The sequence below is a fragment of the Anticarsia gemmatalis genome, chromosome 28 (genome assembly GCF_050436995.1).
Source record: "Anticarsia gemmatalis isolate Benzon Research Colony breed Stoneville strain chromosome 28, ilAntGemm2 primary, whole genome shotgun sequence".
Taxonomy (NCBI): domain Eukaryota; kingdom Metazoa; phylum Arthropoda; class Insecta; order Lepidoptera; family Erebidae; genus Anticarsia; species Anticarsia gemmatalis.
Window position 1 is genome coordinate 3,417,326 of NC_134772.1, and position 18,540 is coordinate 3,435,865.

Below are 18,540 nucleotides of genomic sequence, written 5' to 3' on the forward strand. Positions count from 1 at the left end.
AATCTAATTGCTTTTGGCGCAATCGGGATAAATATACAAACATAAAGCTTGTACATCCAGTTTATTTTAACACTTGACAATTATTTTTAAAACCACGACCGGCCTCTCTCATGCTGATACTTGAAAAGGTTTTAGATTAACCCGAATTTTTGATTTCCTTTGAAACATTTTTTCAAAGGAAATTCCTGTCTACGAATTTGTCCAAAAAATATTTTCGTATTTTCAAATCCGTAGAGATACTTAGTTCCTAAACGTTTGACTGTATTACTTTCTTTCAGGGAGAGCTTAGAGGCCTCTTTTTTGTCAATATGGTTTACAAGCCTACACAAGTTTAATAAAAAAATGCAATAACAGCCCGGCTTTCTATGGAAAATGCACTATAGAGCCTTATTTTGTGTTATTATGAACACATAATTCCTTAGCTAACGCATTTATTAACTTCAAAATAGGATACCGGTATTTATAGTTAGGCACTAGATGGCCTGACTAATCCTAGGAACCAATTTAGATAGTACTAGCGGACCCGACAAACGTTGTCCTGTCTACACGTCAAAAAAAATTGTCCAGCGGACAAAATTGTGAATCTAAACCATTCTCAGATCCCCTTGAACGCACACAAAAAATTTCTTCAAAATCGGTCCAGTCGTTTAAGAGAAGTTCAATGACATACACACTAACTGAAGAATTATATATATAAAGATTACCTGTGCATCATCAGCATTGGATAGAGGCGCATCAGCGTGCATGTCGAGGTAGTCGTCCCGCTCGTGTATCCGCTGTATGGTGCGTGCGCGCCGCGAGCACACCGGCTCCTCGTCATCCGTGCGTTGGTCTGAAGAAGAAAACATTGTATTATTTCTTTCTTATCGTATGGTTAGTGGTCAACCTAGTGTCAAAGTTGTTCTAGCCGTCCGAAGGCCTTTGACGTGGCTTAACGACTGTTATCTTAGTAGACAACAACCGGGACCGTCCATTCCATTAAAACATTGACGCGACAGTTACGAACGTATTCAAAATATATCCAATTTAGTTTAGTTGTTCAAAAGTTATGCGATACATACATTTATTTCAGTGGTTAACCACACAAGCGAAACTTGCGATCTATATATAATCTCACTATTTTCGCATATAATTTTTTTCGTATATTTTATATCATCGGACCAAATAAACTCAGTGAGTACGAAAATGTTTTGTCGAATATATCGGACAATGGGTAAAAAAAAAACCATATTATTATGCAGTTTTGGAATCGAACCCAGTACCCATATACTGCACAATACACACTACTCTACCTTTACATCATACACCGTCATAATAACTGTACAAACTGGCATAAATCCAAGTATTTTACAAATTCAATCAGAATGTATGGCACGTCACACAAATTGTATAAACAATGTGTATTGTTATATTGTTACTGACATAAGTTCTTTGTCGCCGCGCCGTCTGGCCTTAACTTATTGCGGTTTTATAACAAACTGTAGGTAAATACCACTGTGGTTCATAAATACTTATTTTGCACTAGCTGACCCGCGCAGCTCCGCTCACGCTCTCTTTTTTTAATTTAATACCGCGCATTTTCAAATTTTTTCACCTTTTACACCTTTCCTGGACTTCAACAATTAATTCAAATCCAAAATTAGCCACATCGGTCCAGCCGTTCACGAGTTTTAGCGAGACTAACGAACAGCAATTGATTTTTATATATATAGATTTGCATGACAATTTCATCTGTACAAGCCGTTTCGAAAAGCAAAGTGGATTAACCTATAAAAAACTTTGACTGCGGTCAAAACGCGACCAGCTGATTAAACCGCAAACATTAAGTATCTAACTATAAAAAAGAGCATTTTCTAACACAGGCCTTGTTTGTCCAAAAGGAGACTCCAAAGACAACTCATGTTTATTAAAAACTATTCTACAAATTTATTCTCCTACCAAACCTAGATTTCGCAGTCACGATTTCGCTAGGATTTTAGCGCTTGACTACCTATTAAAGTATTCAGTATTTTTGTCTTACTTGCGAGTAAAACTATAAGGAACATTATTATTATAAATGTTACCTTCGCTATCAGCCAGCAACGGTTTGGAGCTTTCTTCACCATCGTCCCCGAGCTCACGGAAGCGGTTGATAAGACGTTCTTCTTCTGAGTTACGCCTGAAATACAATAACATAATAAAGTTACAATGCGCAGGCAGTTTCATTAAAATTAACCAACTGCTAATAATGGGTGATATTCATAGTCCCGTGGGACACCTAAAACGTAGCACAATCAGTACTATCGAGTATCAAGATTAAGACATTTAAAATGTAACCGAACAATTACCCTCTTATTCATAAAAATAATATATATGAAATTATGAAAGGCTTATAAAGTGTTTTGTTTATTTCACTCCTCAGCGAAATGAAAATGAGAAAACATATTATAGTAGCTTTTAAACTAAAGTAGGTTTATAGTATGTTTATGAATAAGAGGGTTAGTTTTTATGGCCCTATAAGACACGCTGGTCAGATTTTCATACAACTTTTGGTACTCTGATATATTATTGATAAATTCTTACCGCGTATAATTATTCAAAACTATCCTTAACAAACAAAAAAAAACTAAGGAATTACCATTTTTAAAGTTTATTAATTCACCATACCTATGACTATGAGGTGTGTCAGGGTCCCTTGGTGACAGTTCAGAGTTGTCAGCGCGCGGGCGACGCGAAGAATGGCTCAGGATCTGCATCGCCAGCGAGCGGACGAACTCACCGGGACGGAGGCTGCTCTCTGTGTGACTCTGCAAAAGAAACAGTGGGTTCTTAAAATTAAAAGTGATTATTAGATATCTATTTAAAAAGTTTTGGTTTGAATATGGGTGCCCAAAAAAATAGCACTTGGGATTGGTTATTCGCTCGTATGACCGATAGTACGTGCACGTATACGCACGTTCTTTTAAGGGTGATAAATACAGTTGATTATAAAATTAATTTATACGTAAATTGAGATTACTTTAGCCTATTTCTTTTAAGGTAGAGAAAAATAAAGATACAATAAACAGAATACGTGTATATTTCATCAAATAACTTAAAGTATGACGGCTAAAAGAAAACTTTATACAGTAAATTAAGGTTCTATGATGTATACAACTTGATGAATGGAAAATTTACCTGCAAGAAATGTCTAGCAAGCAGTCGTCTGTTCAGCGCTCGTTGCTGCCGCGCCTGCGGACCCTGGCCAGGCTCGCTCAGCTCGTGGCATAGAGCTGTCTTGCCGCTGCCGGCGTCACCTGGAAAATATTTATACCCATTAGAAAAATATACCTACTAAAGATGGTGACATTTTTTTTTTAACTGTTATTTAGGGGACTGGCAAAGTTAATTATTATAATAGCACTTTTTCAACACCTTTTAAAGGCTCAACTATGCCATGCCAAGACGAGAACGTCTTTATTTCCTATTAATTTTTAAACGAATGGTATGTAATGTGAATTATTTCCAATATTCTTTAGACGTGTTCAAACACAGCTCAGCTGTGTACAATTGTACATTTTCTATTAACAAATGTGTTAGAAATTCTCAAAAATAGATATGTTTCTTATTAAATATAGCTATAAAATAACTTTTAGACAGCATCGCCTAGCTCTAGGATTCGGTAATTCAGAGGTTAATCAAGAAGAACATTCAACCCCTTACCTAATATATAATAGAATACGGGAATTAACGCGAACACGCATTTTACCTTAAAATGCCTAACGTTTCGGCGCAGGTTGCACTCGCCGTGGTCGCTGACTGACGTTAGGCATTTTAAGGTAAAATGCGTGTTCGCGTTAATTCGCGTATTCTATTATACATTAAACGTACAACGCGGGAGTTTAAAAGTTATTACCCCTTACCTAGTATAAGTGCGCCACAAGTCTTGCTAACAGGCCTCTGCTCTAAGCAATGAGCGATCTTCTGGAAAGCCCACTCGCGACAAAAGAAACGTCTCTTGTCTGTAGATATACTGGGCTCGGTGACTCGCTGAGCTGATGTGGACTTGCGGACGCCACGGGACTCCTTGTCGTGGAGACGGGAAGCTATTGGACTTAGTGGTGTTCCTGGAAGAAAAGGTGTTATGTTATATATTTATCTACTATCACGCATGCTGGTAGCTATAGATCTTTAAGTTTACTGAACCCTGAATCAGGTCCGCAGCAGATTTGACATTACACAGTTTTGACAAACATAAATCTTTCTGCTACGTTGAATCTGTCAGGTCAGTCAGTCCTACACGGTCGTAGAACAACTTGCCGCACGTGAGCGTAGCTGTGTAGTCACATACAACATCGTGTATTTAAGACACTGATGTCTGCATCAGCAGAAAATATGCCCAAGTTGTTGCCTATCTTATTTTCACAATACAGCCTCTACTTTAGCCAGTTTTTCTTTGTGTAGCGTTCATTAGTGCTATGAGGCGTCCATAGCCAGTTGCGCTCACCGGTCGGTAAACGATCTGTGGGTTAAGCAACCGTTGGCGCGGTCATTCCATAGATGGGTGACCGCATAGTGGTATTTGAGCTGGGCGTCTCCGTGCTTCAGAGGGCACATAAAAAGTCGGTCCCGGCTGTTGTCTACTAAGATAAGAGTCGTTAAGCCATGTCAAAGGCCTTTCGGGCGGCTTGAACAACTTTGACACTAGGTTGACCACTAACCATACGACAAACAAACAACAACAACATTAGTGCTATGCTAGTTACATTCAAGTACAATCTCTGAAAAAAACTAGTGTACTGACCATCAAAATCAAAGTTATCCCTCTCCCTTTCACGATCACGATCCCTGTCGCGGTCTCTTTCACGATCTCTATCTCTGTCCCTTTCCCTCCTATGCTCTCTAGACCCTTCTCTGTCTCTCTCCCTCTCAGGAAAGGCGCGGTGTCGGTCTGTTGGTGTCCGATCATGACCGCGAGCGGTGGCCACGTCGTTCAATGGAAGCGATCTGAAATAACAGTAACAAATATTGTCTTTAAAATACTGCTAAAAAGCACTGTAGAAGGAGATCCTCAAGAATGGTTGCTTAATGAGGTGAAAATTAGCCTCGGTATCTTTAAATCAAACATAATTTCGATTTCATGCTCATGTATCTGCCTTGTTTTTTTATTAAATCATATCAATTTAATATGAACTAATATGACGGTGTTTCGATTTAACGTCGAAATGGTCATGCGTTTACGTAAAAGTACTATCTATCAAGCTTCAAAAGACTGTCTTCACCATCATTAAGCTGACATTAGACAAAGTTAATAAATCATATCGTTCATAGTACTAAACTTAGAGCTTACAAAAATATAAAAATGTGTTTACCTGAGATTCACCCTATGTTCAGCCTGCCTCACAGCCGAATGTCGATGCTGCTGCTGCCTCATGCTGACCTGGTACTGCCTCAAATAAGCCTCCACCTTCCCCTCGCTGGCCTCATTCCTCTGCACCCTCCTCACCCTCGAGGACTCCTCCTTCGCCCTCCTAGGCTCTTTCTTCTCAGGCTTCTCCATTTTTCCCTCTTTTCCATCAACGGGAGTACTCAGAGCAAAGTTCCCTCCGTTATTGTAGTTCAGAGGATCGAAGTCACTCCTCAAATTCTGTGTTCTACTTGCTTTCGAGTTCTTAGCCCGGTATTGTGATTTGGGAACGACCTGACTGTATATCGGTATTTGATTCGACATCCTTAACTAAGCTTTGGTTCGAAAATAAACTTTTTTTGTTATTATTTTTTGTTTCTTTTTCTGAAAAATCACTAGAGGTAGGAGCCTAATTTTACTTTGGTTTTCGCTAATTGACACTATGAGCTACAGGAACGCGGTTTTTTTTGTTAATTGTAAGTTTTTCTAGATAATAAAATAGGCCTTCTGATTGGCTGTTATCACAAGTCTTTTGAGGTGCACTCCGGATTCAGGTCATCGTGCGATTTGACCTTTTATTTTTTTATTCGTTACAGTATTCCACTGCTTTCGTTATTTGATGGGGCCATTTTTGATGTTGATGTTGGGAAATATCTGTAACAAAAGAAACAATAGATTAATTTACAAATTATAATTAACTATATCAAAAACTGTTGAATACTAGCGGATAAAATTATTATAGGTATTAAAAAACAGGCTTACAGCATGATATTCTAAGGAAAAAACACACTTTTCATGTTTCCTCTTGCTCTGTGATTCGAAATTCGGTGAGTAATATTAATTATCTCGGCCGAAGCCTATCAGTAGTTTGTCACCATAAACAAAGTTTCGCTTTTCAAAGGATATCTTAAAAACTACACGATAGAACTGAATCAGACCAAATGGGTTTACGTACAAAGCGCTTCGACGAGTAAAAAATTAAAAGAATCAAAATCGATTCACCCAATGAAAAATGTGAGGGAAACAAACAAACAAAAAATAATAAAAAATCATATAAAACCTCTACCAATTGTAAAATTCCGTTCAAAAATAGATCAATATTTTATTAGAGGAACAGTAATCCTATATCTACGTACTAATTCACGAATGACGCATACGCCCGTGTAAACGTCAATATCAATTAATCCGATCCAATGAAAACGTATTTGATCAAAGAATAAATTCAATATCCGTGAAAAATTTTTGACCGAAATAGAACTGGGCCTTTTTTATATAACACTCCCTTTTTTCGGTAGGGTTTTGTCATCAACAACCTTTCAAAATCAAATCAAATGTTAAATCGAAATAAGTTTTTGAAAGCGCTAATCGCAGGAACTATGAAAAAAAAGGAAATCCGACTGATTTTAAAACACTTTTTCTTCAAGATAGATAGATATACCTAAGTTTTGATTACCTGACAGCAAAGGCATCATCATAATTACAAGTGTAATTACGCGAGTTAAGGAGAGAAAATAACTAAATATAGCCCCATTCTCTACCACTCACTCATTGGCAAGGTTCTCCTCCATTAATAATGGTCAGTCCACTACAGCTAAGTCCGAGTTAGGTCAAAAAATAAAATAAGTAGGTTATTCTCCAACTACCCACAATAAAATTCAACCCAAAAAATGTCAAGTGCGAACCTTAATCCTTCATAAACAATGCACAAAACAATTCATTTCATAACCCGTGCCCTAATTGGTCGACCTTTTAAAAGCCCTTTTAAAATATTTAGGCGCTTACCTTGCGGGGTACCTTAAATACCTTTATGCCGTGATGTGAGAGGTTTTTGAAAAGGTCTCGGTGCCCTCAAAGCTTGGAGCTTAACATGTAGGAGTCGTTAGGAGGTAAGTCATCAAGGCCCGTTTTGTTTCGGACGTGAAAGATTGTAGGGACGCGTGTATATGGTGTTTGTAACACGCAAAAAAGTACGGCATTTTTGCTAAATAGGCTAAAACATTTAAGTTCTTAATTTTATACCACGTCAGGCATGTAAAAATATACATACAAACATAAAATCACGACTAATTCCCAAGAGGCTAGGCAGAAGCCCAGAGAACGCCACTGGCTGCAAGCCTTTTAACGTTCTTTCAAGGGTCTTACAGAATTCTAATTTTCAGATATCCTAAGTTAAAAACTTACTTGTAGTACGTAAAATTATTTGCCATTTAAGGCTTATAAAAATATGAGTATAATACAGGCCTAACTTTAAAAAAATTGCAGAGCTCAATCTTGCTTCTCCCTAAAAATATCAAAATAATCTTCTAGCTAGAAACGCACAAATACTTGGACTTTTAATACCAAATTCCACCAATTACTCAAAATTCTACACAACTAAATTTCTTTTAAAAACCTTGAAATAAAATTATCGCTAAAATAATAGTCTTATTAAAAGACTCCTTAATTTTCATCCCACAAACTAGAACTAGCAACTAAATATGACACGGGAGCCCTTTAAACTTTAATCAACGTGGGTGAAACGTAGACGTGTGGGAAAGCCCTAAGGTATTACATAGAACCTACGTAAGTGGGGATTACGTGGGGTATGACCGCACAGGGTAAAGAACTATGAAGTTACGTGCCCTTTAACTTACGTAATAGTAGTTATTTATGAAACTGAATATTTGTAAGAGAATTTATACGTCAAACTTTAGCCTTTTTTAATGTTTTAAATCAGTATTGAAAACTTGCATTAGCTGTCCGTTTCCCGAAGCCGATTTTTAAGCCCATTTCAAATTTTGGGAAAGGCAGTAGGTAATAATATTCTTGTTTTTTTTTTTTCAAATTAATTTAAAAGCTTAGTACCTACAACATTAATCCATGTTTTTTTTTAGGGGGCCGTTTTTACCTTATTTACTTAACCGATTCATGGCCAATGACTCAACAGTTGAGTCATTAAAAAACCTTTAGGAAGGCCGATGGCTCAATTGGTGAGTCAAACCAAAATTGTATAAAAACGGATATTAAAAAAAAAAAAACACTTAAACTACCATTTTTCAGATCTCATTAAACATTTCCGTGAATATCAGACCTGGCCCTTCAATTTAGAGAATATTTTTATTAGTCAGGTGTCATAAACCTTTTGTATAACTGCCGCAAAACATCTTGTACACTTTTTTGTAAAATCGATTGACTACAGCTTGGAAAACCTTGATTTTCTTTATCTTCAATTTGTTGATCATGGAAATCAGTAAACATTGCCTGGCTACATTCAGTAAAATCGTCGTAGTCCTGATTATCTACAAATAATATTACAATAATAAATAATGATTGAATACTACTAAAATGTTTACTACCTCTGCAATATTTCATTAAAACCAACAAATACTACCTTGAAACGCCATATTAACTTTTATTATCCACAAATTCGAATAGGAGAACACAGTAACACGTTTCCGGTTGTCAGACTGGCTCGAATGATGGCGAAAAGCATTAAATCATTACAAGGAGCCAATGACTCATCAGTTGAGTCATCCTTCAGGGAGGCTGATGGCTCAAATGGTGAGCCACCGACCAATGAATGGGGCCTGGCTGAAATGTTCACGAAAATGAAGGTGGCAATGAATCGGTTAAGGCCAAGAAAAATTTTGGTACTTTGGCTCCTAATTTGACACAATCATACATTCGCTTAAACTTGCATTCTTCATACAATATTAAGTGTATAAAAAATTACCTCTTGTATCACACGAGATAAAGACAGTATCAGGAAAGTTATCAGACATCAAAAAAACCATCACCAGGAAAAGCTTTAACACACCGAAAAGCCTGGCTAAAAATCCCTTTTACATAATACTAGGTATACCAAGAGGGAGTTTAGCAAACTCATCAAGGACTCCCGAACCGTCTACCCTCCAATCAACTTTAGTAAACACGTAAAAACAGCCCTCCAGACTCAATCTGTCTGAAAAACAAGACTGAAAAGTCATATTCCAATTAAGCTGTACTCAAAGCTAACGTCAAAAAACGACCAATTTCAGAATGTTTCGTCCTTAAAATATCGGACTACCCTCTTTTGAAAATTCGACTTTAGAGTGTGGGGACAGAGTGCATTTTTGTTTGGAAAGTGTTTATTAAAATTTGAACAAGGGCCTTCCTGTTGATAATTTAAGGAGGAAATGCCCTTTAACCTTTATTAGTATGTGAATTAAACGATTTGCGACTTTATTCCTTTGTAATTAGGGTTTATTTGTGTTTGTGCGTTAGAGTAGACGTATTTCAACATGTTTGGGACTGTTTCTATACGATCGTTAATTCACGCTCGTTGAAATTTTTACCTGTATTGTTTGTTTACGATTTATGAGTAAAGTGATTGTTATTCGAGTGTAATATTATTTGTAAATGAATCCATAATAATAATTTTATGTATTTATTAGTCCCTTTTTATATCGAAACGACTCAAACGATTATAATTTTTGCCAGGAATTTTATACCACACATAATAGTATAGTAGTATAAGTAGTAAGTAAAGTAAAGTACAAATACTGAAACTACGCTTTCACTAAAAACCGTATAGTTTTAAAAGCTGTCAAAATGAAAGATTTAACTTTTTAACACGACCAGTGAGAGGTCATAGGCAAGACCAACAATTTTACGAGCTCATTGAGTCATGAAGGTCCTGACCTCAACTTCCTAATTTCAAAATAACTTAATGTCTCGACCTGGGAATTGAACAGGAACACTATCAAAGTGCCATAAAAGCAGTTAGTTTTGCTAGTGAGCAGTTATCACCAATACAAAACCAACGCAGACAAAACAAAAATTTTCAGCCGATTCCAAATCCACGTGAAACCAAAAAGCTAAAATGTTTACTGAATCGTGCCACCGTGGTCCCTGAAGCATTGTTACAAGCAGACAGCTGACATATCACTGAAATATTCAGGAGTTTGCTCCAACGTTGTGGGGAGCGTGTGATGCTTGTACATTAGGTTACGTTTATAGGCTTCAGGCGTTTCATGTGGTTTACTAAGTTGGATGTGAATAATGCAATTTTTTCTGTTACAGAAAGAAACTAAGGTATTTTTCTTAGATTTACTGAATAGAGAACGAGACTTGACGAAGTTATGCTGTCAGTTTTACCACAGAATGTTCAATCAGAAAGCTTACATGTCTAAAAGATCTTTAATACATTTCTTAACAGAATGCACGTGGTGGCGTGGTGTGGCATGTTAGCGTGGTGGACTCAAGACCTAAAAAAAGACAACTCCCGCACTAAGAATTGCTCTTGTGTTGCGGGGACTTTTACAAACATACAAACAACGGACACAAAGCACAACCAGACCCGAAACAATTATTTGTGGATCGCACAAATAATTGTTCCGTGTGGGAATCGAACCCACGACCTCCCGACGCAGTGGTGTTGGCGTGGTGACCTAAACCACTGCGCCACGGAGGCAGTCACTAACCTAACCTAACCTCACAACCCAAATTTGATAGTTATGGCTAAAAAATATCAATCACGAATTCGAAAGGATAGGCTAGAAATACATTGTAAGCCCCCAGGTTATATTTACCATATTTTTCCACGACCTAAGATAAAGTACAAAAATTTAATTCATAAAAGCTTGCACTAGGCATTTTTGATTTACAGGCGATTTAGCACTCGATCAATGTATTTTAAAACGGGTTGATGCATATGTAGCATATTTTTAACTCTATCCAAACGCCTACCTATCCATTCAATTAAAAATACAAGCTTAATATGAACTCAAACTAATTCACATAACTTCATATTTCAATACTAACGTAGCACTATAAAATTCATCGCACCATACATACTGAAGAGCACAAATAAAATAAAAACCTCGCGTATTTGAGCATTCAACGTTGAATTTCACGTTTTGTGAACTGCGGTGTTTTGTGAGTACATAAATGTATTGTGGTTCTCTGTATTCATATAATACATAGGTTTTCAATAATATATCTCGGTTTTTGAGGAGCTCGTTTAGTAACAATAACCACGCGGATCCATTTCTCGGGTTAAGATACCCTTGTCGAGGTTGTTTATTGGATGGGTGACCATCTTATACAATCCAAGTTCCTCCGTGCTTCTGAAGGCACGTTAAACTGTATAGTACTGTACAGTACAGGCTGTAATTTACAAAGATCTTTAAGCGAACGCGAAAAATCAAATTATATTATACCTAAAACCTCTTTTTTGAAGTTGGTTACGAAGAATTCGTACTAATTAGATCTAAACTCCAATTAACAACAATCTAGGTTTAAAAGCAGACTCGCGTCACGTCTTACGTCATGACACGATAAACTCAAGACCTAGGATGTCTAACAATGATAACAGTGGAGTGACTAATAGCGTAGTAGTGATATATTTGTACTAACTTCCGGTGGACACTTGAGATATACGAGGAATAGATAAATCAATGACTGATGGCGAATGAAATGTTCGATAGCGATTTCTAAAACATATTTCTGTATTAAATTTTAAAAAAGACAACTCCCGCACTAAGTGTACCTCTTGTGTCGCGGGGACTTTAACAAACATACAAACAACGGACACAAAGCACAACCAGACCCGAGACAATTATTTGTGGATCGCACAAATAATTGTTCCGTGTGGGAATCAAACTCACGACCACCCGACGCAATGGTAGCAACGCGGTGACTTTAAATACTGCGCCACGGAGACAGTCTAAGATTGTCATGTTTAAAATTAATCCGATTGCCGAGTACATGCAAGGAAAGCCACATCGGAAGCCATCTTTACGGTCCCTCTTCCAAAAAGGTATTTTTCTTTAATGGACAGCTGTATTTGCCAGACTGATAACAACCTCATCCACTTTCTGCTGCTCGATTTCTGTTGTTATGATACAAAAAACACACATTTACAGTGTCATTTTATAAGTTATCCCGGCTAGATCTTAGTTGTGCGAGAAAATATGCACACGATAGTAACTTCGTGGTTCAGTTCTCCAAGTATTTTACTCTCAGACTCCTTTCGACTGCAACGACCATTAGAAATAATAGGAAGCAGAATATGCAACTGCAGGGTGCAAGTAAAAGTCATGTTTAAGCTCTCCGAGATGACAGAAATGTGAGTTTTTAATAGCTATCTAGAATACCAGTACAAACTTAAGATACGCAAATCTGAATAAGTCAAACAATTTTGAAGAATTCGTAGCAAGTGGCATTCTTTGAGCGCCTGTACTCCTACCGGGAACAAGTGTGGTGTGTTTTTTTCAATGCCTAAGTATAGGAATTTGTATAAATAAACTCTTAACTCGCCAAAAACAAACCCATCGACAATTCTATTTAAATACACAATAGCTTACGTGTTAAAACTAAAAATAATAAGGGTTATTAAAGCCACGATCCCGATAGCCTTTGTCGGGCGCCGTCGGTTCAGGTCCCTCGCGTGCCGCTAGAATGCCTAAGTGATAACTCGATGAGTAATCGACATAGCATTATTATTAGTAATGGAACCTCAAGTAAATGAGTAATAGTTTAAATAATACTTTCTTTGAGATATATAATGCATGTTTATAAACGACAAAACCTCAAAAACGGTACTAAGAATTGCTAATCTCAAGCGCCGCGTCATTTGTGATAATCTTAGAAACTATTGTACAAAAAAGATTTCCGATATTTTCACCAATACGATTGTTGTAGATGTAACATAATTTACAACCCTTTATTTCATAGTTAAGTAAACAAATGATGACCTCTCGGTCGAGAGAACGTGAGTTTGATTCCCACACATACATATTTGTCCGACCCACAAAGAGTTCTTCACAGTTGTTGACATGTTATGACAAATATTGTCGAGGCACCAACGCGCTCCTACCCAGCGTGGTGGACTCAAGACCAACCCCCCCCCCCCCTAATTCTGGAAAAACCCTTGCCTTGGAAAAATACTTTTACTTTAATTATACAGAGAAAGCAGAGTGGTATAAGTTGACACCACTTGCGTGGGAACGCAAGTGGTCGCAGGTTCGAACCCGAGGCAACACACCAATGACTTTTCGAAGTTATATATGTGTGTATTAGAAATGATTATCACTTGTTCCAACGGTGAAGGAAAACATCGTGAGGAAACCTTGCATGCATAAAATTTGTTTAATACATTTATTGAGGGCATGCAAAGTCCCCAACCCGCACTTGGCCAGCGTGGTGGACTCAAGGCCTAACCCCTCCCTCATTACGGGAGGAGAGCCTTGCCCAGCAAGTGGGACATTAATGAGTTAAATTTATTTTAATTTTTAATTTACTGTGTTAAATATATCATAACACTACAAAAGCAAAACCATGTATGTGAGGACGGCTACTAAAATCTCGGGTATCTTTGTCAAAAATCCTAACGAATCCTTCGCAGAAGGTTGCAACAAACAAAAAAATCTATTTAACAAAAATGACTTGCCATTTTTCAAACTATATCAACGACAGCCGAGGCTGTAAACCTCTTCCTCTTAAGTATGGAAAGTACAAGGTTCTATCCCACACGATGCAATATTCGGCCTCACGCCCACGCGCCGCATAATATCATAATTAAGATCAGTTTAATATGGTGCAGTGGAACTGAATGGCTGGTCGTATTTGCTAATATATGTTTGCTAAATGGTTATAGGTTAAGCAACTATAGCTGTTTGTTCTGTAGATGAGTGAAGGTTTTGTGAGTGTAGATTTTTCTACTTTAACTAAGTTCCGAATTCCGTTGTTAGATTTAGTTTTTGGGTCTAGACAAACAAATATTTTAATTAATTTTGACTCCTGGTAGGCAAGTTGGTTATCCTCAAAAAAAAGTCCATTGGTAACCCATCTTGAATTAAATAGAATATCTTCTGCTGTGATATCGACTTGGATACATTTTAATGCTGTATACGACCAATATCAATATGTTGGCTTTGTTCCCATGCTAGGAGCTTAGAGTTCCCAAACATATCCACTATATCCAGAGAACAGAAGTAAAATCAAACATATAATAGACTTGACCACATCGATACTAACTTCATTACGCATATAAAAAAACGCGTGAGATGAAAGGTAACGTGACACATTTCATACACTTCAGAGCAGAAAAATCAACACAATTATTCCACGAAAAAAAAAAACACCAAATCCTAACAAAACTTCGCTTAAAAACCGCAACAAACAAACACAGTCATTACAAACACTGAGTGGCTTCGAATAGCGAGTGTTTCTGAACGTTTCCGACCCGCCCACGTAATATCACATCATTTATGTATACGATGCAAAATCACCGACCTTTTATTAAGTTGCATCCGGTTGTCGGAAACCGAAGCTACTAAAAAATTTAAGGAAAATTATGCGTTAATGAACGGTGGTTTGTATTAGATAGTGAAGATGAAGAAATGCATAGTAGGAAAGACGAGGTGCCCATAACTACGCTCACCGATCGGTAAACGATCTGTGGGTTAAGCTAACCTTGGCGCGGTCATTCTATAAGTATGTGACCGCATAGTGGCATTTGTACTGGGCGTCTCCGTGCTTCCGAGGGCACGTTAAGAGACGGTCCCGGTTGTTGTCAAATAAGACAACAGTCGTTAAGCCACGTCAAGGGTTTTGGGCGGCTTGAGCAACTTCGACACTCGGTTGACCACTAAGTATAAGAAGAAGACTGGGGATCAGAGCGCTCTTTCAAATAAGATTGGGCATGAGCAGCTTCTACCATCAGACCGCTAGCCACTCCAAGGGCATTTTCACTCTAAGAAGGATCTATTCTTCCAAAAAAATCAATGTGCAGTACCATACTATTATCCCGCATATTAAACAATAAGTCATTGTAATCAATACTCACATACGGGTGAATGAATAACGTTATTATACGCTCGTTAAAGCTGTTTAATTTGACGTTTATTGTTGTATTAAGAGACCCTTAATATGCGGTAATTTGATGGATGGAGGGATGGTTTAAATTTAACTTTCTTAGAATAATAGCCGTCTTTACACACACACTCTATCGCACGTTCTTAGGAGCGTACAGGATTACGCGCGGGAAAGCAGCGCGCTCTTCGCTCGCGATTTCTTCGCGGGCTTGACAGATGAGCGCGGCGCGTGGTCTTTCCTTTCCCCTTACACGCTTGCTCTTTCACGCGCGATTGTTGTTTCATGCGCGATAGAGTGTGTGTGTAAATGGGGCTAATGGCTGTCAAGTAAGAGTGTGGGGTTTTCGAAGACGATGTCGGGACGAAGTGAAGTGGAAATACTAAGAAAGCCTACCTCAAGGAAGAGAGACGGAAAACTGACTTAAAAGTTAAACTGACGTAAAAGATTTAAAGCCAAAAAAATAATATTTTAAGTATCATTCCTCATCAGTCTGAACGTTACCATAGGAATGCAAATGGAGCAATTAGAAGAAGCAGAAGAGAGTCAGGGTTGAGGGTGTACAGAGACCTCGCCTGGTTTGTTGCTTGCATGTCTAATCGTGATTCAATATGGTAAACGAATGCCCTGAAAATATATTTTGAAAGAAGCTAAAACTTGAAGATTTTAAATAAGGCACGGTTGGAGGTTTAACCGCTACTTTATTTATAAATATCAGACATCCTATCAAATGAAATTTCGACAGTTGTTTTTATATATTTACTGGCACTGTAGCACATAAGCATTAAATTGAAAAAAAACCCACATCCGCTATGTATAAGCTGTTTTTTCAACATTAATTGTAACATCTTATGTACATAATTATGCAATTAAAACCTTATCAGATATGTAACACTTATTCATCGGCTGTCAAAACTATTCTTATTAGGGTATATTTCGTTCTAAATCTAGCGGCTAGACACACAAAAGGAATACATAATAATGTATGATACATTCATGTTCGTTCACATACAGATATTGCATTAAAAATTACGAGTTTGCGGCACGCCTACGCTGTAGAGGACATGTTTCCATATATTATAGGGCTGTCGCAAATATAAAAAGTATGTTACTTTGGTTTTAAACAAAGTTACCTCAGTGTCTTAACTGTCTTAGTAAGTGTATCTTGCAATTCAGTAGTCAGAACTGAACAGTATGGAATGTCAATAAAATTTTACAATAAATATAGTTATTGAAGCGTTTTTATATGTTTTAGAAAGTAAATCTTTGAAATTCATTAACTTAAAATAAGCTAGAGAATTCAAAATTTACTTAGAATACTTACCAACAATGTACTTCAAGAAAAGGTTGTCAAAATCACATCACATATATTATTTTCAACAACGAAGAAATTTCAAGTATAAAATACCAATCAAAACCGTTTAAAAACTTCAAGAAAGCCTCATACAAAAGATTACCCAACGAAATGAAACTTGTAGCACTATGAACTGTACTATAAAGTAACAGCCCTACAGAGTAATGTCCGCAAATAAACTGTGAATATAAAACGATATAAATACACGTTGTAAGTAGTTTAGTAACGAACATGATCATCGACCCCCCGCTACGTTGTTTTGGTACTTTTGTTAGCATATTGTACTATTATTATGTCTTACATACTATTTAAGACGTACGCTGGTCTGCTCATGACAAAAAATAGAGATGCTCGTTGCCAGTTGCTTTCATTACTAGGTAAATGATCCGTCTTTTTAACAGCCTTTGCTGCGGCTATTCCATAGATGGGTGGCTGCATAGAGGTATCTTATAAGTGAGGTGAGGACACGTTGATAGACTTCGAAACCAATTCTTTTCAGAGAGTATAAGCATTTATTAATCCATGCCAATAAAACTTTCTTTATCTAGTTGCCTGTTTGGCTTCGCCCTGACTACCCCAGGTTCCTTAACAAATTTTACGCTAAAACCTTGTTTGAACATCACGCTGAAAAATGCTTTAATATCCGTGCAGTAGATTTTGCGTTTATCGAGGACAAACAGACAGACAGTCACACAGACATACGCAGCGAGAGGACATTATATCATAAATATTTAGTAAAGGAAAGCCATTTAAAGAAAACACTGAACACAATATCCCGCTCGGCCCACAATCTGACAATTAACTTTTAACTCACAATTGACCTCAAACGGGAAATGAACGCGCACCGGGACGCCGCCAGCGACGCTTTGTCTCTCATATCATTGTACTGACCCATTGTGGAGATGAAAATGGATAAAAAATGAATGAAAAGAGAGTAATATGAAAAATCGTTTTTGTAGAGATATCTCTCGCGTTAGGAATAATTTGTATGTCACGAATGCCTTTAGCAAAATGCTAATGTACTGACAAATGCAAATAAGAATTACAACTTATCTCCCAGCAACAGTAATGCCTCCATCATCTCAGCTAAAATGTAAGACTGGGTGTAAGCTGATGATTAAGTCCCGTTGCAGAAAAATCATGGGTGGGCCAGCCCGACCAGTTCCATTAACTTTTATGGTGACGTAATATGTGAAAGAAAGACTAGGCTGATGATTAAGTCCGGTCGCAGAAAAAATATGGGACTAATGGGACATATGGATGGGCCAAAACGACTAGTTCCATTAACTTTTATGGTGACGTAATATGTGAAAGAAAGACTAGGCTGATGATTAAGTCCGGTCGCAGAAAAAGTATGGGACTAATGGGACATATGGCTGGGCCAAAACGACTAGTTCCATTAAGTTGTATGGTGACGTAATATGCGCAAGAAAGACTAGGCTCATGATTAGTCCCGTTGCAGAAAAATTACGGGACTAATGGGACATATGGATGGGCAGAATTAACCAGTTCCATTAAGTTGTACCGTGACGTTATACATACATACATTACCTACATAAGGCGTCTATCAAGATATGTATTTCAGACTGTCTTCACATTTTCACAAACAATTTTCCTCAAAATACTGCTTTTCCTTAACGCCTTCATTTCGTAGGAAATGACAGGCCGAATCAGTAATTGAGATCACCACTGGACTATGCGTACACATCCTGACTACGCCTGTTTTATTACTTTATAGTAAACACGTAAAATAATAACATATAACACCGACGCAATGTAAATCAGACACTAGGCTCACGACTTAAGATCGAAATTCCACTGCTTTGTGTAAGAAATATAAAATTCAACCTTATAACGAGATATGACATAATTTTTAACCGTTTTTCTAACAAAGAAAAGCTACTAAATTAAACCATAACAACAAAAAACATACAAATTAATTCGGTACAGTCAAATATGATCCTTATGACAATCTACTATCCAAAAA

At 37.3% G+C, this 18,540-nt stretch overlaps 1 protein-coding gene across 4 annotated transcripts in view; it reads right to left on the reverse strand.

The window, feature by feature from the left end:
- LOC142984759 (uncharacterized) overlaps window positions 1-18,540 on the reverse strand; it is a 93,705-nt gene that overhangs the window by 41,546 nt on the left and 33,619 nt on the right. For all 4 annotated transcript variants that reach the window (XM_076132541.1, XM_076132542.1, XM_076132538.1 and 1 more), the window contains 7 exons: window positions 5,331-6,019; window positions 4,763-4,965; window positions 3,882-4,085; window positions 3,157-3,275; window positions 2,647-2,786; window positions 2,064-2,158; window positions 705-832 (listed from right to left, as the gene is read on the reverse strand). In XM_076132541.1, the coding sequence (XP_075988656.1) occupies window positions 705-832; window positions 2,064-2,158; window positions 2,647-2,786; window positions 3,157-3,275; window positions 3,882-4,085; window positions 4,763-4,965; window positions 5,331-5,689 (1,248 nt within the window). In that variant the 5' untranslated portion in view covers window positions 5,690-6,019. The remainder of the gene's footprint in view (window positions 1-704; window positions 833-2,063; window positions 2,159-2,646; window positions 2,787-3,156; window positions 3,276-3,881; window positions 4,086-4,762; window positions 4,966-5,330; window positions 6,020-18,540) is intronic.